This window comes from Poromitra crassiceps (genome assembly GCF_964638095.1).
Source record: "Poromitra crassiceps genome assembly, chromosome: 1".
Lineage (NCBI taxonomy): Eukaryota > Metazoa > Chordata > Actinopteri > Beryciformes > Melamphaidae > Poromitra > Poromitra crassiceps.
Window position 1 is genome coordinate 70,717,122 of NC_139623.1, and position 27,344 is coordinate 70,744,465.

Below are 27,344 nucleotides of genomic sequence, written 5' to 3' on the forward strand. Positions count from 1 at the left end.
CAGCTCCAGTGCGTTGGTGCCACACAGGAAGACATACAGCAGTTTGACTCAGACCCCTTGTGTTTTCTTTGGGGAAATAATCTGTCACGTCTGTTTCAACACACGCACGCACGCACGCACGCACGCACGCACACACACACACACACACACACACACACACACACACACACACAAAATAGAATATAGAATGACAATCAAAGCAAGCAATGAAAAACCTTGGAGGTTTTATTTTGCTTAAATATATAACTATGAATGGTTAGGCCTATATTTTTGTTAAGATGTTACAATGCGTTTTCCTGTGTGTAACAGACTGTATATACAGTATTACTGTATACATTACTCACTATCTTTCACGTTGGCAGTGCGAGTGAGTCCTTCGCTGCTAGTGCTACTGTACGTCCGCACCATGGTCCGCACGCGGTCATAATGTTTGATCCAGTTCGGCCACCGTACTTGTTGTGTTTGTTTTGTTGAAAGCGAAGATGGCGGACGAACTAGACAGAGTACGAATCTCAGCTGCGGAACTTCGAGCTGAAGCGTCGAATTCGAACAATATTAGTGACTGTCAAAAAGGTGAGATTACAAAAAAAGTGGTGAGGAGAAAAGTCGCGAAAAACGTGCTCATTTTAGATAATCAAGTAAACCAAGTTAGTGGAAAGTAGCCTAGTGAATTGCTAAGTTTGTTACCAGCTAATGTTAGCCAGCTAGCTAACTAGCTAGCTGCCTGTCCATTCTCTGGTCCTGGCCGTTTGTTTTAAACGCCCCCTCGAACCACAGCGACAGGTGTTACACGGTTCAACCCTGGAATTGTATAACGTTATTGTTACAACTTACAAGTAACATTATTTCTCTCATATAAGTGCCCATACGTTTATTATGGGAGGGAACTTAGCCTAATAGAACCGATAACGTTAATGTTATCCAGTTCGACTCTGGAGGGTGTGTAGCCCTAGCATACTAGGACGCTAGTGTTTCATACTAGCGTCCTGCTAAAGGCGATAAGCGTTCTTGTGTGTTCTTGTGTCCCTGTGAAACATCATCAGTCGCAGCCCAAGTACTGTTCCAATGCAAAGTTCACATTTCGCCAAGAACGCTTAAAATTCCCGGATGTGTTCTCGACACGCCCACTTTACCAAAGATGCTCTGGGTGGTGACTTGTGTCAACTTGACAAGGCAGATATCCCAGCATTCATTTCGGCATAAGCGGAGGCAGAACGCAGCAGAGAAGACGCCATAAGCTCCGGGAGGTTTTTTTTACAATGTAAAGTTTTATTTCACCACTAAATTATTTCTGATGACTTTTGATGCCTACAAGCAGGGTAGTAAGTTTCAATAAGTGCCACTTTACGAACATTTATGGCGAAAAATGGAGTTCATGTCTGAAAGTGGCTATAGTGTGTCTGCTGAATGGTGCGATGAGTCAGTTTGTTGCCTGGGTGATCAAGCATGTCTTTACAATGAAAGGAGCTGGTGTGTGTGTCTGTCTTCCGGACAGCTCCAGTGCGTTGGTGCCACACAGGAAGACATACAGCAGTTTGACTCAGACCCCTTGTGTTTTCTTTGGGGAAATAATCTGTCACGTCTGTTTCAGCAGAGGAGCAGCAGGAGCGTCATGGACAGCGGCAGAAGAAGAAGCGTGAAGTGAAGCGTCCTGATCTCCAGCGCTACCAGCCATTGGCTGGACATGGGCACCGTCACCCTGACAGCGAGGAGGGAGAGGCCACTACACCAGGTCCCAGTGTAGACCCCATTCCCCTGACCTCTGATTCACACGAGCATGCTCCACAACTACGCTGTGAGAATAAGACTGATAACTCTGATCATGTTTCAGAGAGATGTGGGTGTACAGATGGTGGGATGGATACCATGAAAGGGGATGAAGACCGACTGAGAGGCGATGGTACTAACAGTCAGAACTGCCAAAAGGGCAGCCATCCACCAGCCAAAACAGACGGAGGTCAAGAAAAAGACCTCTTGGAAAATGACAGAGAAAACCAGGAGCCTGCTGGGGCTCCGAAGCTGACCCGGAAGGCCCGAAAGCCAGACCGGGAGATCTATCAACCCGGGAGCCGGAGGAGCATCCAGGGGAAGGATTGTGGAGCTATCAGAGAACAGGATAAACCTCCCCCCAGGAGGCATGAGCTGAAAACTGAGCCAGACTCCCAGAGGAAGACAGGGGAAAGTGAGGGGAATAAAAACCCATCTATACTGATACAAGGAGGGAAAGAGAGAGAGGATAAAGGAAGTGAGGAAAAAGTAAAAGTAGATAAAGTTAGTGAGACAAACAGAAAGCAGGGGAGGAGAGAAATGGAAAAAACGGCATTACCCTCTGAGGCTGGAGTGGAGAAACTCGCTAGCAAAATAGAAAAGCTGAGTGTAAGAGAGGAAGTAACATTAGGAGCTGTAGGCCAAGAAGGGGCAGGCGGCGGGAGATGGAAAGCAACTGACGAGGGAAGGAGAGGCCAAGGTGGAGGTGGAAGAACAAAAGAAGAAGGAGAAAAGACAGAGAGGAAGAGGGAAAGGGGGAACCGCAGGAGAAGAGGAGGGGAGAGGGAAAGGGAGGGAAATCGGGACTCCAGGGGGGGGAAAGCTGAAGGAGATGGAGAAGGGAAGAGTGAGCGGGGGGCGGCTGAGAAGGAAAAAGACCGGAGAGCACCGGAGACGGAGAGAGAGAAGGAACCCGAGAAGACGGGAGACATCAACCAAAGCAAAGGAAGAGAGAAGCACAGAGAACGAGACAGCCAGAGAGGGAACAACAACCACCGGCCCCGAGATGCAGAGAATGCTGAAACAAACAGAAATGGAGAGAGGCCTGTAGAGGGCAGCAAGAAGAACAAACCCATTGTGAACATCACAACCCCGACCTCAAAACGCTATTCCAAATCAGATATCCGACGCTCGCGGAACCGAACCTACAGCAGCAGCTCAGCCAGCAGTGCCACCAGCCTGGATTGCTCTGGACAGGTGATGGATGGGGAGCGGGCCAAGTGGCCCTGCTTGGAGCCCAGGCGCAGGGACAAGGCAGAGGGGAGGGCTGATGGAGGAGGAGAAAGGAGGCACTGGACAACCAACGGAGAGTCTTCAACAGAATCGCTGGAAGGGAGTGAGATGAGTGACGTAGTGGAGGACAGAAGGAGGAGAGAGGAGGATGAACTAAGCACAGATATACAGAGGGAAGAGAGGAACAGACAAAGGGGAAACAAAGGTGGAGGACGGGGAATCCTTCGGGTGTCTCTGGAAAAACAGTCGGGCACCTCAGCACACGGTGAGGACACCCAGCATCGCAAGCAGGGCTTGGGTCCTCGCGGCAGAGGCAGGGGTATCCTGGTGCTTCCGGCCCACACAGACCTATCTAATTCACCAGAGCTCGGGCAGAGGAGGCTTCTGTTCAGTGGAACTAGGGGAGGAGCGGCTGGCAGGGGGAGAGGAGGTCGGGGAGGAGGAGTGAGGCGACTCTGGGACCCAAACAACCCTGACCAGAAACCCGCTCTTAACCGAACCCAGGCCTCACAGCATTCCTCTCTCCAACAGCCCATGTACCTGCAGACAGGGGGTGGCTATGGACAGCTTCACTTCCTGGACACAGACGACGAGGTTGCGGGCAGTCCTCCTGTCCACCAGGGTGAGCACTTTCCAACCCAGCAACAGCAGGCTGCTGCCATGGCCTACTACAAGTTCCAAAACTCCGATAACCCCTACTGCTATCCCATGCCCGCCAGCAACCCACAAAGCACTAACCAGCGTTATCCATATCCGTACCATATGGGGCCCTACCAAATGCCTCCCTCTAATGGCATGTACCAGGACACTGGTATGGGGCAGTTCTGCGGGGGTTACAGGGGATCAGGTTACCCCCAGCCACCAGCAGGGGGTGCTGCTTTGACTCCTGAAGAGCAGGTGCTGTTGGCCCGGGGGGACCTGGGGAGGCTGCTGAGGGCTGCAGATGTGCAGGAGCTCCAGCTCAGTAACCTGCTGTCCCGGGACAAACTCAGTGTGGACGGGTTGGAGCGCATGGCCCAGCTCAGGTGAGGAATCATCAGGGAAGGGTGAGTGCAAAGGGGACGAGAGGGGAGTGAAAGATGATTTGGCTTAAAGCTGCAACGATTAATCGATTAGTTGTCAACTATTAAAATTAATCGGCAACTATATAATGATATGATAATCGGGTTGAGTAATTTTTTAAGGGGAAAAAAAGTCAAAATTCCATAATTTATGGTTTCTTTACTCCTCTATGAGAGTAAAATTAATATGTTGAGGTTGTGGACAAAACAAGACATTTGAGGATTTTTTGAGGACATTTTGTAGACCAAACGACTATCGAGAAAATAATCGACATATTAATCAGCAATAAAAATAATCTTTAGTTGCACCCATAATTTGGCTGCAGTGAAAGATAATTTGAACGTGGTTGACAGCACCACCCGTCAATACTTATTTTTAATCTGATTCATCAACACCAGTAGGAATATGTAAAAAAAAAAAACTTGTCATGTTGTGTTCCAGAGCGGACCTTTTGACGCTGTACGAGCAGGTCATCCTGACAGACATCGAGTTCTCCGACTCTCAGAACTTGGACCAGGCCCTATGGAAGAACGTCTTCTACCAAGTCATCGAGCGTTTCCGCCAGCTACTCAAAGACCCTAACAATGACAACATGCCTCGCATCCGGAACATGCTGCTCACACTGCTCGATGAGGTAAAGAAGGGTTGGCAGGCAGGGCTTCACAAAACAAGAGAGATCATGATACGGGCCACATCGGAGGTGTGTCCTTGTTCTTGTGCATCTGGGGTCTCACTACTCACTTCATATGGTGTTATTATAAGCCTGTATTAAACGAGATTCTAGCAACTCTTATTATACACAATAGACTACCATTCACAACAGAGAAGATTGGATCACTGTGCCCACGGTGTACTACTTTTTAGAAATACAAAGCATACAGCAGTGATACTCAACCTCCGGCCCGGGGGCCAGATGCGGCCCGCGACAGGGTACAGAGTGGCCCCCCGACCATTTTCTAATAATTTCACGCTGATTAATAAAAAACTAACGTGAAATAAAGTTTGACTGAGCTCCAGCTAAATTGTCAAATACTGTCTGCTCGCTACCCAGGCACATGTATGTACAACATACAAAAAATTGATATAGTTTGTTTTTTTAACTGGCCCCTGGCCTCCTATCATTTCACAAAAGTGGCCCCTGTGCAAAGCAAGTTGAGTATCCCTGGCATACAGGATAGTTGTGCTCATGATTTTGGAGAATATAGTACTAAAATTCCTCCCAGCTCCATGTGCACTGTTCTGATACACTCAAGTTCATTTGGAGCATGAGAGAAAAGAGGATTTCACTATGAGGATCAATAATCACACTAGTATCAATTATTATATAGTATTCATGTTGATTATTGACCTTTGAAGCATTATTGTCCTGGACATATCTCAGCTTCATTTTTTGAGGAGGTTGGAGGTCAAGGTAAACCCATAGACAATATATAGTTTCAGTAATGGACAATACATAGTTTCAGTAATAGACAATACTTTCAGTAGATGAATACAGCTGGTTTAATTAACAGAGTAACATAAAAAATAAAAACAGCCACAGAAGAGCTATAAACTGAATACACAGTCCTGTCACTCTTTCATAGGATTTAGAATATAGCTGTGATGAGGGCACCCTGGGATGTCTGCATGCATACATACTGACATTCATGATGAGTCATGGTTGAATGGTTAGAATATATTTGAATTGTCTAATGTGTGTTTTGCAGGGAGCGATATTCTTTGATGCGCTGCTGAAGAAGCTGCAGACAGTGTTCCAGTTCAAGCTAGAGGACTACATGGACGGCATGGCTATTAGGGCTCGCCCATTACGCAAAACGGTACTCCAGTACTTTAGTCCCAGCATGTGTGTGTGTGGCGGGGGTGTGTGTGTGTGTGTGTGGGGGTGGGTGTGTAATCATCCCCTGTAATCATTATACACAGCTTTGTTTCATGATGATGTGCTGCGTAGGAAATCTGATTATTAGGTTGGGCATCAAAAAATGCAATGTGAAACTTTGGAATCTTTTTTATCAACGGGACAAATAATTGCTGTACAAAACTTGTGCAACTTATAACTTGAAGATGATCTCATTAGTATGTTGAAGTGTGTATGTGTTAAATGTTGTCTTCTGTTTGTGTATATCCCAGGTGAAGTATGCTCTAATCAGTGCTCAGCGCTGTATGATTTGCCAGGGAGACATTGCCCGTTACCGGGAACAGGCCAGCGACTCTGCCAACTATGGCAAGGCCCGCAGGTAGGCTGTGATCCAAGTTCCTCTGCTGTCAGCCGCATGCTCCACTTAAGCCCCTTTTACACTGGCCAAAAATCCCACTAGTATCCACAAACTAGTGGCATTTTCTTCAATCTAAAAGTTTCCAAGCCGGGCCGTTTAGCCGATGGAGCGACCCTGCAAGTGAGGTGGGTTCTTACGCAGCGGCTCTGCTCCGACTGGCCATATCAATCTTGGCGGTGGTCCAACCCATGCTTTTCCGACCCTGCTTCTCGTCCTCTTGAGTTGCCGCCCCTTTTCCAGCGTGAGTCAGTGAGGTTCAGTGATTCCCACAGCCTGAAACTCAACTTTCTTAATGGTTAATTATTTTACATTGACGGAATATGCAGAGAAAAAAAGCATCTCTCATGCACGAGTGCACCCCACAGCCCAGGCAGACAGCATCAAGTCAGACAGAATGTATGTAGGTCGTCCGCTTTAGCTCTCTCAAAAGACGAGGGCCATATGATCTAAGGCCACAATTGAAGATTTCAAAAGGCCAGTTTGTTTTTTTAGGCACATGTTTGCAACTTAATCTACAAATGTGCCTCTTAGATCACGAAAGTATGCTCTTGTGGATATACTGTCATTTTGTATGCATGTATGTATGTATATATATATATATATATATATATATATATACATATATACATACACACACACACACACACACACACACACACACACACACACACACACACACACACACACACACACACACACACATATATATATATATATATATACACACACACACACACACATATATATATATATACATATATATATATATATATATATATATACACACACATATATACACACACACACACACACACACACACACACACACACACACACACACACAGCCTAAAATAGTTGTTTCCCCCATTTCTCAGCTGGTACCTGAAAGCCCAGCAGATTGCCCCTAAAAATGGACGACCATATAACCAGTTGGCCCTGCTGGCAGTGTACACGGTAAGTGATTTTGGAGGAACAAAAGGTAAGGCGGCCCAACACGCTTATTTCAGCTGCCAGCAGAAAGTGGCTTGTGTAAGGACGCGCTAAGCACGCTCCTCTTTCAAGGAACGCACCTGGCGTTCAAGTGCTGGTGCCGTCTTTTGTTTTTGGTGGAGCGCTCTGGGCGTTTTAACCTGAAAAAAGTTGAACATTTGGAGGAAAAGTGCGCTCTTCTCCTCCCAGAGGGATCCTCAACCTCCGCTGCTGCCAGAATTGGCAATAATCTGGCTTTCATGTCGACAGTCAACAACATCAAATGGACAAAACCAGTTGGCTACCGTCCGTGTGATCGTTGTGTCCTGAATTGTACTGCATGCAACCGCAGTGGAAAACAAAACGAAGCCCACAAAAAACTCTCCGTGTGCTGTGTTTTGTGCGCAATGGAAGCAATCTCGACATGCTTTCCAAAGCGTTCACACTAGGGATGCACCGATTGCGATTTTGTTGGCCGATTCCGATTTCCGATTTTTGAATAGTCTGACTTGCCGATACCGATTTTTGCCGATTCCGATTTTTTTTCTAAGAACAATAATTGGCGGGTTATTTTTTTACTTTTTTACTTTGCTTTAATAGAAAATTAACATTCATGTCACATTTCTTATCATTTGCATGAGGTAGGACGATCTCACTCAAAAATATCTAAAAATAAAAGTGTTCCAGGTTACTGGACAGAGCTTTTCTTTTTTGTGTAAATACAATGAATATAAAACAATTAATTCCAGTATATCCCACAGCTATCATGCATTTACTTTTCCAAAAGAAAAAAGGTGCAACAGAACAGGGGCTCCAGATGGAAAGTAGCCTATGGCTAAATCTGTTACAAAGCATATCTTCCCCTATGGGGTTTAATGTTTTTTTGTATATGTCCCTACCAAATAAACTAATAAAATAAAATAAATTATCGTCAAAATGTTATCCATGGACAAGGAGGCCCCTATTCTCCCACAGGCCTTCGGCGCTAAAACGGGCCTTAAACGCAAAAAAACGTGCCTTGCGCCTGTTTTGGGACGATATCAATATGGCTTTACGCTGCCAAATGCGCTTTAGGCCGAATGGGCGTGGCGCAGTCCCAGAATGGGCCAAAGTGGGCGTGTCGGCGCTAAATACCGGCCTACTGATATCTTCCGACCTGGCGTACATTTAGCGCTTTGCGCCTTTGAAAAGCAGGCCTATTCAGTGCGCCAGTGTCAAGGAGTGCTCTTCTGCCTCTCCCCTGTCACCCTTCTCTGTCTCTCTCTGAAACCAGGCCTATTCAGTGCGCCAGTGCTCTTCTGCCTCTTCTCTGTCACCCTTCTCTCTCTCTCTCTGACTCCCTCGCTCAGACAGACACAACACATAGCAGCACCCAGCTTCCCATAGGAAATAGCAGTTGTAAGTTTAGTGCCTGTGAATGTCCCAGCATGCAATTGGGTCCTCCATTTCGCTACTAAATAGCAACCAAATGAGCCGAAATAGATATAAAAGGTAGATCTAAAATAATGTGTAATGGTAAGACAACCTGCAATTGTAGAACATTTCAATATTGGACCAAATAAAACATCGAAATGAAACACCACCCTATGTGAAACATATATGTCCTCTTGAGCCTATATATACCCTTTGTGGATTTAACGTGATTTAGATAAGTGACAGCGGAACGCGCTTCTGTCATGTGCTATACTGTGATGTCCGCTCCAATAACTTGGCCCTACTTCACATTTAGTTTTACAATAAAAACACATTTATGCAATGACTTTACATAATGTAGGGTATATTTATGTGCATCATTCTACCTGCAGCAGGGGAGAGAAAACGATATCTTTCTGGACAAACTTTCACCAATATAAAATGAATCTCATCATATAGGGATAGGCTATATTTTTCTAGCTGATGCATTTAGAACATTCTTTTCACTTTGATCTTGCTATAGTGTAGCGTATTTACATGCTTGCAGTATTTAAACTGCAGTTAGATTGGTTTGAGAAGCATAATAATATGGAATAATATCCTATAATATGGAGACAGACAGACTGGATGAAGGGAGGGGGGGGGGGGCAGAGCGCTTGGCTTTCGTCTGGTTTTGTTGGACCACTGGAATGGAGCTTAAAAGGCAAGCATGCGATTCGTTTATTGCACTTATCCAATGAACTGACGGTGCATAATTTTACGCTTAAAAGGCGTGGTTGTAATGGTTGAGGCTGCGTCTAGCGCCAAGACCAAGATATCAAGTGCGCTGGTCCACGCCCACTGATTTGCGCTGCGCCAGGCGCTCGGCCTAGAAACAGCGCCGATGCAACGATAGGGGCCGGAGTTTATAGCCTATAGGTCTGGAGCCCAGAGACCTTCGAAGCCATGCCCACTCTACAGTTGTGGATTTGGCTGTTATTGAGTAGCCTAGATGAGGAAATGAGTTTGAGTTGACTCCGTTTGAATATCGTAGTTTACACACAGAGCGTGTTTTTTTTAATCCGCCATTCAAAAAAAAATCATCTCGCACACTGGTCCGATGCGTTTTATTATTATGTTCGTCGTTCTATTCGCAATACGAAACACAAGTCCTCTCCTGGCTGTATCCACGTTACAACGTGAGTCGTGACTGACAGATAGCAGCAGCAGCAGGCAGCGGTGAAGTGGACGCTGGTCGGGGAAGAGCTGGTGAGGTGAAGCCAGCCGCTCAGACTGGAGTGGACTCCAACCTACCCTGCCCCTCCGCGGCTCCACACCGACGAAGACATGCTGTGACATGTGTGTAGTAGTCCGGGAGCCAAAGGCTGTTTTTTTGATGAACCTTGTTTCGTCGGATAAAGTTTTTCACTTTGATCTTGCTATAGTGTAGCGTATTTACATGCTTGCAGTATTTAAACTGCAGTTAGATTGGTTTGAGAAGCATAATAATATGGAATAATATCCTATAATATGGAGACAGACAGACTGGATGAAGGGAGGGGGGGGGGGGCAGAGCGCTTGGCTTTCGTCTGGTTTTGTTGGACCACTGGAATGGAGCTTAAAAGGCAAGCATGCGATTCGTTTATTGCACTTATCCAATGAACTGACGGTGCATAATTTTACGCTTAAAAGGCGTGGTTGTAATGGTTGAGGCTGCGTCTAGCGCCAAGACCAAGATATCAAGTGCGCTGGTCCACGCCCACTGATTTGCGCTGCGCCAGGCGCTCGGCCTAGAAACAGCGCCGATGCAACGATAGGGGCCGGAGTTTATAGCCTATAGGTCTGGAGCCCAGAGACCTTCGAAGCCATGCCCACTCTACAGTTGTGGATTTGGCTGTTATTGAGTAGCCTAGATGAGGAAATGAGTTTGAGTTGACTCCGTTTGAATATCGTAGTTTACACACAGAGCGCGTTTTTTTTAATCCGCCATTCGAAAAAAAATCATCTCGCACACTGGTCCGATGCGTTTTATTATTATGTTCGTCGTTCTATTCGCAATACGAAACACAAGTCCTCTCCTGGCTGTATCCACGTTACAACGTGAGTCGTGACTGACAGATAGCAGCAGCAGCAGGCAGCGGTGAAGTGGACGCTGGTCGGGGAAGAGCTGGTGAGGTGAAGCCAGCCGCTCAGACTGGAGTGGACTCCAACCTACCCTGCCCCTCCGCGGCTCCACACCGACGAAGACATGCTGTGACATGTGTGTAGTAGTCCGGGAGCCAAAGGCTGTTTTTTTGATGAACCTTGTTTCGTCGGATAAAGTTTTTCCCTCTGCTGATTCTTGTAGTTTGGGGGTACCTATTCAAAATACAGGAGGGTGCCCGGTGAGTACCCTTGAGCATTTTTAGATATTAACCCCTTAAGTGCCAAAATCCCCTTAAAAATAGGGATTTATGAGATTTCATGCAAAATCCTCAAATCAAATGCATCAAATTAGCTTTCTCCAATGTTTATTCATAAAGGAGCAATGAGGTCATGTATAATGTAGCCTATTTGATTCCCCCGCCCATGTGCCCCCCCCCACCTCCGACCCCCAATAAAAACATGCAATTAGCAGAGGACTTTTAGTCTGATAAATCAATCCTAGGTGTTGAAGCGGTGCAGGTCAGACCCTTCTCCCACACTCCCCTCTCTCTGGCACTGTGTGTGTGCATGCGTGTGCGCATGTGTGTGTGCGTGCATGTGCGCGTATGTGCATGTTTCACCGGCTTTGAGCCGTGGCACTTTCTGTCTCCACTCTCAATTCCTTGTACAGCCGAGGGGAGGGGTCTAGGTGCACTGTTGAAATCCTGTGCACACATCTTGGCAGGGGAGTCTCTAGGGAGTGGCCAGGGGTGGCACTGCCCACCCCTTAAATCTAATTTGGCCACCCCAAAATCCTGAGGGTGCTGGCCAACAATACTGTCTTTCAGAGGCTGTAGCGGGCTAATCTTTAAGCTAGAGTGACGTTAGGCTAAATTTTGGCAAGGGAAAACCTTTCTACATCCTTCCTAAATGCCAATCAGTGCCACCCTTGCTTGAGTCTGTGCCCCACCTGGGCCACCCCACTCAAAATGGCTGGGACACTGCATCTCGGCTCAGACACATCTCGCCTCAAACAGACACACATGTCACTTATAGATGTGGCTGCGCTGCTTAAAGCGTCTTGGGGGTATGCACGCATTGATGAGTTTTGTTGGGGCTTTATGTTCACTGATGGCTGATAGTGGGCTCTCTGGAGTTCCGGTAAGAAATTTCCAGAAAGCAGATGACCTGATGAGAGCCTTATGGATCAGATTGTGAGTCAGACCAGAACAGCCAAACTTTGGGTTTAGGTCTTGGTGAAACCAATGATGCTGATGCTGATGTCATACATCTGGGCTGAACGTGAGGGTGACTGGCTTCTCCATCTGACCACATTCCAGAAGATGCTTACCTACTACTTTGCAGCTGGCCATGTCAATCATGTCTGGTATGGCCTCTACTATCTTCGTTCCATGGAGAAGCTTCCTCCACAAAGGAATTTTCTCCAGGGGCAGCATGTGATGTGACACATTTACAGGTCACACTTGAAAATGAGACCTCGGTCTCAACGTGTTTTTACCTGTTTAAATAAAGGTTAAATAAAAATAAAAAACATTAGTGGAATATGGAATGGCCTGTGGATCAACCAGTTCATAACTACTTTCATGAGGTACGGCCACAGTGATGGAGGGATCATTGGAATAACCATGAAGCCAGAGGCACTGAAGATCTGGGCTCTGAGCCACCACATATGCTGCAAGATTGAATCAGACATGAAGGAGATGGAAGATGATGAGACAGATACTAGTACAAAGGTCTCTATCACAAGGAGGAGGCTAAAGCCATGGGTTAAGCAGATGCCAAAGTCAAGGACAGGACTGGACTTTGTCAGAAACTGGAAACCTGCCTCCATCCATTGGATCCCAACGAACATCCAGGGGCAAACGCATCGTGAACAGCAAGATCACCAACACCAGTGCCAGTGCCGTAATGATTGGGGAGGCAATGTTAGAAGATTTTGAGAAGACCTGGCCAGAGGGATTTTACAACACCATCTCAAACAAAGTAAAGACAATGACAACAACCAAATCAATCCAAGTTGACAACTCCACAATTTATGACCTAAATGCCATCGATTCAAGGGTAATCACACTGTTGTCTAGGGAGGATGAGGACGGAATACAAATTTGTAAATCCAAGTCTACACTGACTGGAGAAGTCATTCCAAGTCAAAATCTCCAGGTGGAATGCCAGTGTCATTGATGGATCAGCCCTTCTTTGGACATCCACTGGCCAGCTGATGGCACCATAGCCGATTTCATCAAAAATGATAAGACACGGCTGAATTCATACCTATCAGACAGTGATGCCTACCTCATCTTCGGCAGCTACTCTGATTACAGTACTGTATCAAGTCCATCACCCGAGAGGTCACAGAGACAAGGCTCACCTAGAAACACCATCTCTTAGCTCTTATGTGAGGAACTGACCCAGGAAGGTTCAGCTTTTCCATCTACAGAGGACAAGCAAACACAAGTTGGTGGTGACAGGGGAGGAGCCATGTGACAGGGGAGGAGCCATGGCCCATTGAGATCAGGTTGGAAGAAAGAAGGAGCCGATATGATCTACAAAATCAGCAGGAAGAAGCTGACACCATCATTATCCAAAAGGTCCTGAGGTGTGCTGGAGAAGCCCATCAAAACTCAGTGGTTTCTGATGACACAGATGTGTTCATCCTACTCCTTCACCATTACCATCAGGAAGGACTGGATGTACACCACACATCATGGAATCGCCCCACAAGGAAAGGGCAATAGCGGACATCAAGTCAACACTGGCCAAGCATTCACAAATTGTGAAGAACCTTTTACCAGCCCATTCCATATTGGGATGTGACACTGTAGCGTCTTACTATGGGTTGGGAAAGGGCTCTGTCATCAAAGTCCTCAAAACTGTACAAACTATCTGCCATTAGCAAAGTGGTTGCACCATTCCAGCAGGTCCCCGACCAAGCCACTGCCTGCATCTCAGCCTGTTCTGGTATAAATGAGAGCACAGACATGTCACACACAAGGCTACTTGTCTGAGAGGAAAAGAAAGGGAAAGGACACATGTCTGCTCCAAACTTAGCTGCTCTACCGCTAGCGAATGAAGCATTAATTGAGAATGTTAAGAGGGCCCACTTTCAAACAATATATTGAAATATCAATGTAAATCTGCCACTAGCATTGAACACTGAGGAATTTTGATGGAAAAAAAGACACATGCAACAGGTCACTGAGCCCAACCACTCTACCGGAAGATTGCAAACTTGTCCCAGACTACATTTTGGAGTTGATCAGGTGTGGCTGCAAAACCCTTTTAACTCCAATAAGTGCAACTGTGGAGTGCCTGGTTTGCCATGCACAATGTTCTGTGCATGTTTCAGGGTAGGATGCTCAAGATCCAAATAGGCTTAAAGGAGAATTTTGGTTTTTTTGAACCTGGACCCATCTCCTGGCATTAATTATGATTTGGCCACTCACCCAGCGATCTCCGCGGCGTTTCTGGCCGTCCTAGCGTTGTTTTGAGATCAATAGTGTCCAAGTCAGTTGTAAAATGGAGCTGATTTGGGGCCAAGTGTGAGCCTGTCTTTCCTGCATCTAAATAGCTATTTTTATTCCCGTTTTCGCCAAATATCGTCATAATCTGATCCCTCAAGAACCACCAGAGTGATATTTCGCCAAAGGCTGTTTCCTGGAGTCGCACAGGGATCAAATTACCTCAAACGTGATCTCGGTCACCAAGTCTCGTGAAGTCCCGCGATACTTTCCTGCCGACTGGCCAAGTACAGGTAGGACGCTTTGCGGTGGTGGTTTTAGCATAACCTATGTGGGGTTTGGCATAACCTTCGTTATTTCGAATCCCACATAGGTTACGCTAAAACCACCACCGCAAAGCGTCCTACCTGTACTTGGCCAGTCGACAGGAAAGTATCGCGGGACTTCACGAGACTTGGTGACCGAGATCACGTTTGAGGTAATTTGATCCCTGTGCGACTCCAAGAAACAGCCTTTGGCGAAATATCACTCTGGTGGTTCTTGAGGGATCAGATTATGACGATATTTGGCGAAAACAGGAATAAAAATAGCTATTTAGATGCAGGAAAGACAGGCTCACACTTGGCCCCAAATCAGCTCCATTTTACAACTGACTTGGACGCTATTGATCTCAAAACAACGCTAGGACGGCCAGAAACGCCGCGGAGATCGCTGGGTGAGTGGCCAAATCATAATTAATGCCAGGAGATGGGTCCAGGTTCAAAAAAACCGAAATTCTCCTTTAACTACCATCAGACCATCAGCAGCAAAATGTGCCCATTCACACCTCCCAATGTGTATCATCTACTCTGAATCTCTACATGCGAATGAGCAAAGGCTCAATGGATGTTCTCATCCAGCACAACCCCTATAGTCATAAACAGTTGGTTTTGCTGGCACGGCCTAAAAGGGTTAATATTATTTAATGTGGAATGAGATACATTGTACATGACCTCCTTTATGAATAGACATTGGAGAAAACAAATTGGATGCATTTGATTTGAGTATTTTGCATGAAATCCCATAAATCCCTAATTTTCTGGAATTTTGGCACTTAAGGGGTTAATATCTGAAAATGCTCAAGGGTACTCACCGGGCACCCTCCTGTATTTTGAATAGATACCCCCAAACTACAAGAATCAGCAGAGAAAAAAACTTTATCCGACGAAGCGAGGTTCAACCCCACGACTCCCGGACTATAGTGGCAGCTTTTGTTTTGGCTGCAACTCATCCGTCTCTGTCTCGCTGCTTTTGGGTGCGCGCGCACCTCACTTGAAAATCGGCTCACAGAATCGCCATTTTAGAGTGACCGGCGCAGATCACCGATCGAGGCCGATCACGTGAAAATCGGCCATTTCCGGTCACGTGCCGATCGATCGGTGCATCCCTAGTTCACACATGTCCTGTGTGAACGCCACCTAAGAGTGCATTATTTAGTTGAGGCAATTTGGATCAGGCATTATCACATTGTGGGGTTTTTGTTACCTGGTGTAGACTACACTTTTAGATTTGCATTGTTCCTAGCATCTCCCTGGCATGTTGGGAAAGAATAAGAAATATTCTGTTCTCACTTGCCCTTTTTACTCTCATCTCTGTACTCTTTCCCCGTCGTTCCCATTCTCAGAAGCGGAAGTTGGATGCTGTGTATTATTACATGCGCAGCTTGGCAGCCTCCAACCCCATCCTGACTGCAAAGGAGAGCCTGATGAGTCTGTTTGAGGAAGCTAAACGCAAGGTGAGACACACATGAAACATTTACTCATATCAATTAGGGCTGCACGATATGAGGAAAAGCTGCGATGTGCGATAACACTGTTCAATATTGTGATGACGATATGACCTGCGATAAATAAAAAAATGCTATAAACAAAAATATTAATGGGTAGGGGTGCTCCGATCCGGCTAAGCCACGATCCGATCCGATTCCGATTCCTGGGGTCACGATCCGATTCCAGAATCGATTCTCGATTCCAACGATTCTCGATTCCAACGATTCTCGATTCCAACGATTCTTCAAAAAATGACAAATGTATTAATGCTGAACTTCAAATTCAACTTCTGAAGTATTACAGTGAGGGCCTAAATTCATTTTGCAATATGAGTGTGTTCATTTAAGCATACGTATCAGTAAGTGGCACGGGATTCTCAAAGCCTGTGTTGAGGGTCATACGAACAAAAATGCACTCTTGAAGCTAAAAAAAATCCAAAACCAACAAGTTAATTATTTACATTTTTACTTCTATGTAGAACAGTAATTTCTTGCACATGAGATTACTTTTAGCCTTTTAGTCATAAAAATTATTGAAAGATATTCCATATTCCAGACTGAAATGTTATAACAGAAGTGGAGTATTGGCCAGAATGACATGAACATTTGGACACTTATTCAGCGGGTATCTTGCACGTGTGCGTTCAGGTGCACTGTAAAAAAAAATTTTTTTTTTTTTTTTTTTTAATTGCGATAACACGTGACTTTTGCGATGTGTTCATCGCGCATTTTCATATCGCGATGATGATGAAAATACGATAAATCGTGCAGCCCTAATATCAATCAAGATGCAGTCAGATGATAATGCAGGACCTTTCCACTTGTATATATGCTTAATTTCCACTCACAGTCTGCAGATAAAAATCAATGAGAGTTCAGAGATCCAACATAGCAGCATTCCTTCCATAGTATGCAGATACCAATACTGATTATCTTGCCAGTTGATTGACTGTCTTGTCGTGCATTCCTTTATAACTGGGAACTGGTAATCTTACGACTTCAAAGGTCATGAGCTGGGACAGTGACGTCACCAGAGCTGGTATTTCCCATTCCAAACTCGTAGGAGCCTCAGCAGCCCCGACCTCAAAAATCCAAGATGGATGCGCCGCGCGACAACAGTAGTTATAATCGTAGTAAATGTTGTTTATTAGCACTTCTGTTTTGTTTGTGTTTCATTAAATCAGCTGTACACACAGCACTGCATAACATCTATCTGTGTGGACATGAGACTGCAGTGTTTGTATGCGCAAAATGCCGCAAAATGCCATGTTGTCAACTGTTATTGCTAACGATGGCTAGCCTGGCTAGCGACTGGATCTGACCAATGAACAGTGAACTTCCCAGCTCAAGTTTTCTGCAAATGGAACGCTAACAAAACAGATGTGACGTCATTTAGCCTCAACATCCCAGTTATAAAGGAATGCGCCATTGGAATAAGTAGACCACATCCTCTGAGGTCACCTCAGCCCTATACTTTGTGCACAGCATAGGCTAGTATAGTATATGAAAATAACTAGCAACTTTTCCAGCTTTAATGGTTTTCTTTCAATTGTCATTCAAAGGAGGTAAATAAGGGGCGAACAAAGCGTTTCACATTGTGGCTTCCTCAGGTTCACTTTTCAAAGTACTACAGTTCTGTTGTCGCTGGCTGGTGAATGGAACGCACGCTTCTTAGCCTCAACAATAAACATTGAAGTGTCCTTGAGAAAAGCACACAAGCCCCAACTGCCCTTGTGGATATGCTCAGTGCTTTACAGTACAATAACCAGTGTTGTAGTTAACAATATGTTATGTCAATAACGCTGTCTAAAGTTAAGTGATCAGTTAACAATGAAGAAACGTGTGGTCAATTGTCTGGAAGGCAGATGTAAAGATGCATGCAGACGTACACTTTCCCACGGATGCTGTTAAGACGAGCAGTATCTCTTACAGAGCTCACCCTGGTTAGTTAAGATGAGCAGCATCTCTTACAGAGCTCACCCTGGTTAGTTAAGACGAGCAGCATATCTTGCAGAGCTCACCCTGGTTAGTTCAGACGAGCAGCATCTCTTACAGAGCTCACCCTGGTTAGTTCAGACGAGCAGCATCTCTTGCAGAGCTCACCCTGGTTAGTTAAGATGAGCAGCATCTCTTACAGAGCTCACCCTGGTTAGTTAAGACGAGCAGCATCTCTTACAGAGCTCACCCTGGTTAGTTAAAGGACGGCTTTCCCGTGGGGAATATGAATATATATTAAATCTCACGCCCCTAAGGTTTTCGAATCCGTTGAAATTTTTGAAATTGGTTGTTCACAACCAAAGCTATCAACCATCTCTCACATTATTTTCATGACGCTCTGACGCAAAACGCGTCGGGGCATCAAGTCCAGCCTTGCGGAAGTCGAGCACCTATGAACTACACTACTTGTGGGCCTGTGCCGCCATGGTCCCGCCTCTAGAGGTCCTCCACGCCCCTTCAGAGGTCTTGAAGAAAAACAAAAGGCAGCCATCTTTTTCCACCGCCTAGCCTACGGTAGCTAATGTTAGCTTTCCATAGCTCCTTGCAAAGAGACCATATCTCGGGAACGGAAGTACGTGCAGACACGGGACTGGCGGCATTGGAAAGCTCGTCAAATTTTACATCTAGTAGAAGGTGCGTTGAAGTAACGAAATCAACGCTGAGCAATGTACCCATTTTTACACATTTTTACATGAAATAGTTACTACATCAGATGCGCGTAACTCCTGGGAAAATGCCTTAAAATGCATGAATTTTTTTTTATGAAGACATCTCCCGACATACTACCGTTTAAATTTGGTGCAATTTGAAGGCAATTTTTTTTTCTTTTTTTTTCTTGTTCTACTAAATGTTTTTATGTCGAAACCTTCTTCTTCTTCTTCTTCTTTGACTTTTATGGCGGTTGGCAAGCATATATTATGTGCATTACCGCCACCTACTGGAGTTTGATATCAGCCAAATGCCTGAGGGGTGGGCGTGGACTCGAAGGCCACGCGAGCCCAGTGCATTGTGGGAAGTGTAGGATTTCGGGTCCCCGCACCCGCCCCTCCCCTCCACCCCCCCCCCCCCCCCCACACACACACACACACACACACAGAGTGGATTTTAGTTGATAGCTATGGCTGTGAACAACCAATTTCAAAAATTTCAACGGATTCGAAAACCTTAGGGGCGTGAGATTTTATATATATTCATATTCCCCACGGGAAAGCCGTCCTTTAAGATGAGCAGCCTCTCTTACAGAGCTCACCCTGGTTAGTTAAGATGAGCAGCATCTCTTACAGAGCTCACCCTGGTTAGTTAAGATGAGCAGCATCTCTTACAGAGCTCACCCTGGTTAGTTAAGATGAGCAGCATCTCTTACAGAGCTCACCCTGGTTAGTTAAGACGAGCAGCATCTCTTACAGAGCTCACCCTGGTTAGTTAAAGGAGGACTAACCCCCTAGATATGTATCAGAACAGTGATTTGAAAATACCTATGGAAAAAACCAAGAAATGACATATGCTCTTGTCTATACTAAACTCTTTGGCTGTGTTCAAGTCAAGATTTTTTTTCGGAAATTGACGCCATTACAGTTTGCCTACCGCCTCAAAAATAATTTTTTTGAGAGGGGCAATATCTTTATAAATATCAACAACTAGCCAATGCTGGTGGCATGTATGGAAAGAGTGTTGCTCAAAATGGTTGATAGTTATATCAATTTGGCCATTCAGTGGCGAACTCGCAGCACACAGCACAGTGAGGACAAACCTCTCGCTCTGGGGTAACACAATGCGAGATTTCTCCACGTAATTCCCTCGTCTAACTAGAGATAAACCGCGCAATGAAATCCGTTTTTAATTTGCGTTTTGGGGCTTTTCGTGATTCTTGTTGAAAGTTACAGCACCTCTGATTTTTCCTCTCAGGGCGCAGGAGGCAGCGCAGAGCTCTTCTCCTCCTCACAGACTGTTCCTATGCAAATCCCCCCGAGGAGCACACACACACAGACAGAGCCAGTCACTCTGCTCTGCTGACTTGATTTCCTGAGAAGTTGGCGTTGCTTGTACACAGTGATGATATTATATTAGCCGATATGTTTAGAGAAGCTTTGTCACGTTGTCACGTCGTAGTATAGCGTTATATTTTACATGTCCGCTAAACTGCGACGAGATTTGTTTGCTGAAATGTCAGACTGTTGAAAGCCCCCGCCTCTCACTGCTGCTGTGTGCTGCTGCTGCTGCGCGCGCCCCCGCGGGTGCATGAGAGAGCAGACTCTCCCGTTTGACTGGCCGAGAGAAAGTGCTTCCAAGTCGGACTGATAGCCGCGGAAATGTCAGACTGTGCTCTCTCTGCTCTCAGAGCACAGAGAGCCCAGCTGCTGCTGCGCGCGCCCCCGGAGCTTGGGGCTCGTCCATGAGGTTTACAGTACGACTCTCTCCCGCCTGCCTGGGCTGGAGACAGTGCTTCCAACTCGGACTGATAATATATACATCATCATTCGAGCTTATCCAGGTAAGATATTAATAAAGTAGTGACACATTCAGCGGGAAACTAACTATAATTAAGACATGTGCCAACTTTGACGACGTTTGGTTCAGTATTTTAAGAGCAAACTTCAATAGGAATAGGCTTGGAGTTCTGAGGAGCCGAAAGGGTACAGGGGGGGTAGGGGAGTAATTATCTTGAAATCCCATAGTCTTTGGGAACACTGTGACGTCAGTGTGTTCCTAATATCCCATTCATTTGAGAATTTTTTTTTTTTTTTGTGTTCGACCCTTAGAGGGCGCTTATGCCAGATATGCTGCTGAAAAATGATACAAATGGTCAAATGCAACAGTTTGGTGTCAAATGTGGAAATTTTGACCAGAATTCTTTACACATCACCCCCAAAGTCATATTGGTTAAAAGCTGAAAAAAAGTGTTTTGGGGGTTAGTTCTCCTTTAAGATGAGCAGCATCTCTTACAGAGCTCACCCTGGTTAGTTAAGATGAGCAGCATCTCTTGCAGAGCTCACCCTGGTTAGTTAGCTTGCTACTGACTTGAGTGGCTATGAGCAATGGTCAATTTAATGAAAAAAGTGCATCAGGCAGCTTTTTGAGGATTGGGCCATGTTTGACAGCCTATATATGAGATTTGAAAAGGCACCTACAATTCTGTGTGAACACACTAATTGAAGAACAAGATTTTTGAGCACCTTTCTCTACACATTTGCAATTAGGAAAGATTGTATATATATATTTTTTTTCCGATATCCCCCTGTTTTCTCCACAATTGTACTTGGCCAATTCCCCCTGTCAAGCTGTCCCGGTTGTTCCTCCACCTCCTCTGCCGATCTCAGAGAGGCGGACAAAACGACCAGAGGAGGCGCTTAACTGTTAGTGCAGCGACCAGGACACATACCCTTAATCCGGCTTCCCACCCACAGACACGGCCAATTGTGCCTGTATGGACGCCCGATCAAGCTAGAGCTAACACGGGGGCTCAAAACTGCAACCCTCGTGTTGGTAGGCAGGGCATTTACTGCTGCGCCACCTGGGCACCCCTTATTAATACTCTTTAATGGTGTAAATCAGATTATGATATATATATATATAATAATACTACCTGTGCCTTATGAGCTGCCCAGTATGTTGGAATGGGAATATTGGCTGATCAATGTCCTCATTAGCATAACCGCTTCTGTGTGATGTATATCATGGTGATTATGGCGGGACATTGGGCAGCTGGAGTGTCTCTTGTTTACAAACTGCTCCTGCAGGCAGAGCAGCTGGAGCGAAGGAGGAGGCAGGAGTCTGAAGGAGGCTCCAGAGGTCCGGCCGTGAGAGGAGGAGGAAGAGGGGAGGAGGGAGCACGGGTGGAGATCTGGATTCGTCCCAGCGGACACGCGGCAACCTCGTCTTCACACAGAGGGGGCAGTGAGTCCAGCAGGGAATCCCAACAGCATGGAGAGCTGGGCAATCTCAGCGCCAGTGATGTGAGACCACACACACACATACTCATTAATATTTAGTGTGCTTCTCATGGTTCATATGCCTTTAAGTGTCATTAATGTATGCACTTTTCTGCATGTTAAATGATGCCCTGGCACTTTTAATGGAAGTGTGATGAAAAGTTTTCAAGAACGCACAGACAGTTAAAGGAGCAGCACACATGACCTTGCACCAGGCAGCAAACATCTCCCACACAGTTTTATAAACAACAGAACAGGCTCTTATTTTTCCTTTCCTTTGCCATCATTTCTTTTCTTATCTGCAAGCATTTCACATACCCCGTTTTCAGGTCACAGTTCAAAACAAATTCTCGTTTCCATGCATGGGAATCAAACCGGACTCATTAGGGTGACTTAAAAATCATATTTAAAGCTGGAAATATGGTCCAGGTTAGTGCTGCACGATTTGGGGGAAAAGTGCGATTAGCGATTATGGTGGACAATATTGCAATTTGCGATTGCGATATAATAAACAAATGGTATCTAGTAGTGATGCGCGGGTCAGGGTTTTTTAAGGCCCGCCCCAACCCAACCCGTCATTGGAGCCAGCCCGCCCCGCCCAGCCCGTTAAAAATTCCAAACCCAGCCCAACCCAGCAGCCCGCAATGGCCAATTTAATGTAATATGTCTCTGGACTCAGGAGGAGCACAGCGGAGCTTCCAAGGTGTGCAAAGTAGCTAATAACTCTGTCTCTCTCCCCCCTCTCTCTCTCACACACACACTCACATGCTGCCGTGCGCGACAACAGTTGTAGCCTACTGCTCTGGATGAGTTGCGCTGCTGCTTTCATGTCGGTCTTTCTTCAATTAATCCATGGTCTTCAGATAGCGCGACCGACTACGCTTCCCCAAAGTGTGGATGGCGTGACCGCAGTGTTTCAAATGGAGGTAGCAGGTAGAGGTAGGCACTAGGCAGGCTACAGAAACAGTTCTTATTCTTTCCCATTTATTTTCATTACCTCATGCGCTCTCAATTGGCCATGTTGCAGTAGTAGGTTACTAAATGTAGTAGTGCAGCAGGTGCGCACACGGCTTGCAGATACGGCTAGACTCGCTGTCTGATTTCTTTTAATTAGGCTACCTCATGCGCACTCAATTGTTCACAGCCTACTTACGTTGCAGTAAAGTTGACAAATAGATCACAGTCGAGTCCACAACAGAAAATCTGCAGTGGCATTATATGGACACTTCAAATAATAATTACAGCGAATAATCCTTCCAAAATGTTTGTTTTGAGACCACATAGGCTACCTCATTGAAGCGTTTCTTTACTCCATGTAGGCTATAGAGAGTGCAGCAGGAGTCTGTCTGATTGTGTGTACCTACGTGTGAGAGAGAGTTAACGTCTTTAAGGTTAATTACTCTGCGTGTTTCACTGCTCTAAATTATTTAATAATGTTGCTTTGTCATGTTCTGAGCCTGCCCCGCCCGCACCCGCGATATTTTCATAATTTGCCAACCCAGCCCGCCTGCGGGGCGGCCTAGCCCGCGGGACCCGGCGGGTTCTGGGTGACCCACGCATCACTAGTATCTAGGGATGTGCCGGTATGAGTTTTTGACGGTATGATAACCTTGGACAAAAATACCATGGTTTCATGGTATCACAGACTAAAATACATTAAAGGTCCCATTCCGTGCAAAAGCTGTTTTTACTTGTAAATGCATATTATATACTGCTGTCATCCCTCCCTGTAATGAGTGGTCACAAGCTCAGAACTGCCACAGTTGGATTTGTCCCTATCCAGCTTCCCCCTGCAGTCTCCTTCAAGCCACGCCCCCTAACGCTCTGTTCCCCAGACGGGGTATTGGGACCATGGCCGTAACTAGCTATGAGGACGGGGAGGTCCGGACCTCCCCTAATATTTCAGCCTGCAAATTTTTTTTTTTTTTTTTTTTTTTTTTTTTTTTTTTTTTGCAGGCCAGGCCAGGCCAGGCCACTCACTGAACAGCAGGCCAGGCGCCGCCTACTGGTTTACTAGTGGTTTTATTACTTTATTCAGGTTTAAAGTGGGTGCATCTCATTGTAATCATGCATGATGCCAATTGCCAAGCTCCCGAAGTCAGGTATGCAGGTGGCTATATGCATGGTTTCAGTTTCATGACCCAATAAGTAACAAAAAGAGGTGGTGTAAAGTTAAAAACAACATAATATATTTTATTTTATTTTTCAATCGTTCCTATCAGGAATAAATAAATGTCCCTCTGTATGTTTTTTTTATTATCGATGATGACTTTGTGTGTTGTGTACGGCTTGGGTTGTGTACCTGTGTTTGTAGGTGTCATTTTGATATGAATTTGGCTAAAACAGTTTGTGTTTGTTAGTTACAATTATGTTGACAGGAGAGCTGAGCAGGTGGTGACATGAAAGAGAATATACTGAATAATGACATCACAACAGTATAATCCTAATGTTGATTTAAAATGATATATTACTCTAAATATGGCTAAAAAAGGGGGGGGGGGAAACTCAAATTTTTTTTGTCCGCCGAATCCGCCTCCCCTTGCTGGACCTCCCCTATTTGGGAACCCTGGTTACGGCCCTGATTGGGACGTCACGATGGTCCTCAAGCATACTGCGCGCGTCTCTCTCACACAAGCTACCTGCACCATTTTGTCTATAGCCACAAAATTAACACTTCTAGCTGGAGCGACGCCAACTCTACGTGATCCAGCAACTGCGGAGGTGCATTCGGTAAGTCTAGGCATTTTGAGATGTCCTCTTTAGCGTAGCAACCGTTAAGTTAGCGATAGCTCATTGCTAACGTTAGTTGTGGACACAACCTAGCATGCTGGTCCACAGACGCTAATCTGATTGGCCGCTGGGAGCCTGGGGCGGGCTCTCCCTCAGCGGCCAATGGGAACTGTTCTGAATATATTATAGAAACAGACCATTCTTGGGACGCAACGAGATGAGGAAGGGACAACTCCGTCACAACAAACGGGGTTGCTATATTTTCGACAAATTAATCCAGAATCATGTTTTATGGACCAGAGACACACGTTTTTAAGAGGTTACAGCTGCACGAATTGGGACCTTTAACTAAAAAATATATATTAAAACTAAAGAAATAAAACAATTTGAAATAAAATTATCTTTATTTATTTTTTTACATTTTAACACATTAAGTGCCAGAGACGACCTAACTCGTCTTACATAATCCAGCGCTTAAGTGCCAAGGACGAGCTAACTCGTCTTACATAAACATTTTTTTTTTTTGACGGTGGGACATCAATCAACCCCTTTTACATCTTCGAGATAACTATTTGGAGCAAGAGCATGTGTGTAATCTATTTTACCGACCACTAAGTGGCGACAGATACAGAGAGAAGCCACAGCCACGGGACCCGTACAGCCGCCTCCCGCGGAAATGGCTTGGCGATTTTACAGTCAGGAGCCCGGAGACACACACACAGAACGGACAGAGATCCCCTCCCCCCCAGAGCCGCGGAGCAACGCGCGAACACACACACACACACACACACACACACACACACACACACACACACACACACACACACACACACACCGCGGGAGCAAGCCATTCAAGGAAATGGCTTGGCGATTTTACAGTAATCCATTTCAGACTCGTCCCCGCACGCAGGCAAGCAGGCAGGCAGGCACGCAGACAGACAGGCAGGCAGCACAACGCGCTTCTGACACGCCCGCTGTTAGGAGGAAGGAGGAGAAGACACACGGAGGGAGGAGTTTGAATGAGAGGGGTGTTTCCTGTTGTTATGGAGGAAATTACTGTTCAAAACTATTGTTTAGAATGTCTGACGGTCTTACTGATGCCAAAAATGAATGGTTAAAGTGACTGTTTCACAAAAAGCCATTTATCTCAGAATAAATTTCCAGACGCTGAAACCATGCTGTACTCAACGGCTAATATCTACATAACTACTAACTCTGCAAACTAACTCTTTTAGACAGAGAAAGCACACATTCTATTAGTTATTTTTAGATTATTGGTGTTCATGAATTCTTAACAGAAAAGAATCCTCGGCTGTTCTAAAATGAGCCAGAATCGTCAAAAACACCCCTGGCACAACTTACCTACAGGAATGAAAACATGGCTGGCATTCAATGTGTTAAGAACAGAATACAGCATAATTTATTTATAATAAAATCTGTATTAGCACACAAGAATCAACATTAGCCTACATAATCCTACATTAGCCTGAACAGCATTGATAATAAGGTAAGGTACTGTAACTTCATCTGAAAAGTAGGGTACTTAAACCATCAGTCAATTGAGCAAGACGTCGGCAAGTAGGCTATGCTAAACAAACAAACAGAATGAGGTAGAATTATTCACAACATAAGTATCACAGCTTACATGTAGGCTATGTCCTCACGCAAACTTCAGGGTTATAGACAATAGACAGAACATATTGTTGTCTCTGGACAGCGTTTCACCGACATACGTTAATGATCGTTAACTAGCTGCGGAGTCGGAGTTGCTCTTAATCAAGCAGGGCTGCGTCAGGGAGATGAGAGAGGGAGAGAGAGGGTCCGTGTGTGATGTCACCTTATCAACTGGGCAGCTGTTAATGTCGAGCCCTGTGTCAAACTGGTTGGTGTAGCTAGCGTGAAATACCTCCAAATAGGTGATCCTCTGGCTTGCTCCATGCTGTTAGCTGCTGCTGCCTAGCCTACATCAGAGTCCTGCACCGGGTCGTGGTTCCGCGGGGCCCCACCGGGTACCCGCAAAAAAATGCGGGGGGCGGGTGTTATTTTGTCTTCATTTTATTTGCGGGTTCGGATCTGGGTAGAATAAACAACATGCGGCCCGGGTCGCGGGTGTTGTATAATATATGTATTTTTATTTACATTTTATATAACGATAATAATTCAGTCAGTGTGTAACTTCATGTTTTGTCTGAGTCTGACCTGATGTCTTTGACCTCAATCATTTCCGCTGGTCCTTTCCTTCCGGGTCAGCTCTCCCTCGCTCCGGTCAGGTATAAACAGAAATGACCTAGACCTATGCTAGCTAGCTTGTTGCATTGCATGACAGCTAGCGCCAGCAAGGCTAGCATGTTTCCTTTAGCTGCTGCCTGGCCCTGGCTGGCCTGCTGGCACTGGCACCAGTGACAAAACACCGTCAATGTGCTTAATTGTAAATAACGTTATGCAATGCCTGCCGAGTCCGACTGCACCGACTACCGTTGTTGGCTCTCGTCAGTGACTCGGCCAGAAAAGACCGATATTCGCTTCCTGTGTGAATTGTGAAACGATCGCAGTTACTTTGGTTATGTTCACTTCAAAAAAA

General features: G+C 45.6%; 2 protein-coding genes across 2 annotated transcripts in view; both read left to right on the forward strand.

Moving 5' to 3' along the window:
* Window positions 1-467: 467 nt before the first annotated feature.
* LOC310792605 (uncharacterized protein) lies at window positions 468-2,968 on the forward strand (the record flags this gene model as incomplete). The annotated part of the gene is made up of 3 exons (XM_083654323.1): window positions 468-573; window positions 1,595-2,844; window positions 2,888-2,968. The coding sequence occupies exons 1-3, from the start codon at window positions 483-485 to the stop codon at window positions 2,966-2,968; spliced, it is 1,422 nt and encodes a 473-aa protein (XP_083510449.1). The 5' UTR covers window positions 468-482.
* smg6 (SMG6 nonsense mediated mRNA decay factor) overlaps window positions 2,833-27,344 on the forward strand; it is a 54,125-nt gene continuing 29,613 nt past the window's right edge. The window contains exons 1-7 of the mRNA XM_083635327.1: window positions 2,833-4,025; window positions 4,504-4,696; window positions 5,769-5,879; window positions 6,190-6,296; window positions 7,211-7,289; window positions 15,963-16,073; window positions 21,842-22,057. Of these exons, the coding sequence (XP_083491453.1) occupies window positions 2,968-4,025; window positions 4,504-4,696; window positions 5,769-5,879; window positions 6,190-6,296; window positions 7,211-7,289; window positions 15,963-16,073; window positions 21,842-22,057 (1,875 nt within the window). The 5' untranslated portion in view covers window positions 2,833-2,967. The remainder of the gene's footprint in view (window positions 4,026-4,503; window positions 4,697-5,768; window positions 5,880-6,189; window positions 6,297-7,210; window positions 7,290-15,962; window positions 16,074-21,841; window positions 22,058-27,344) is intronic.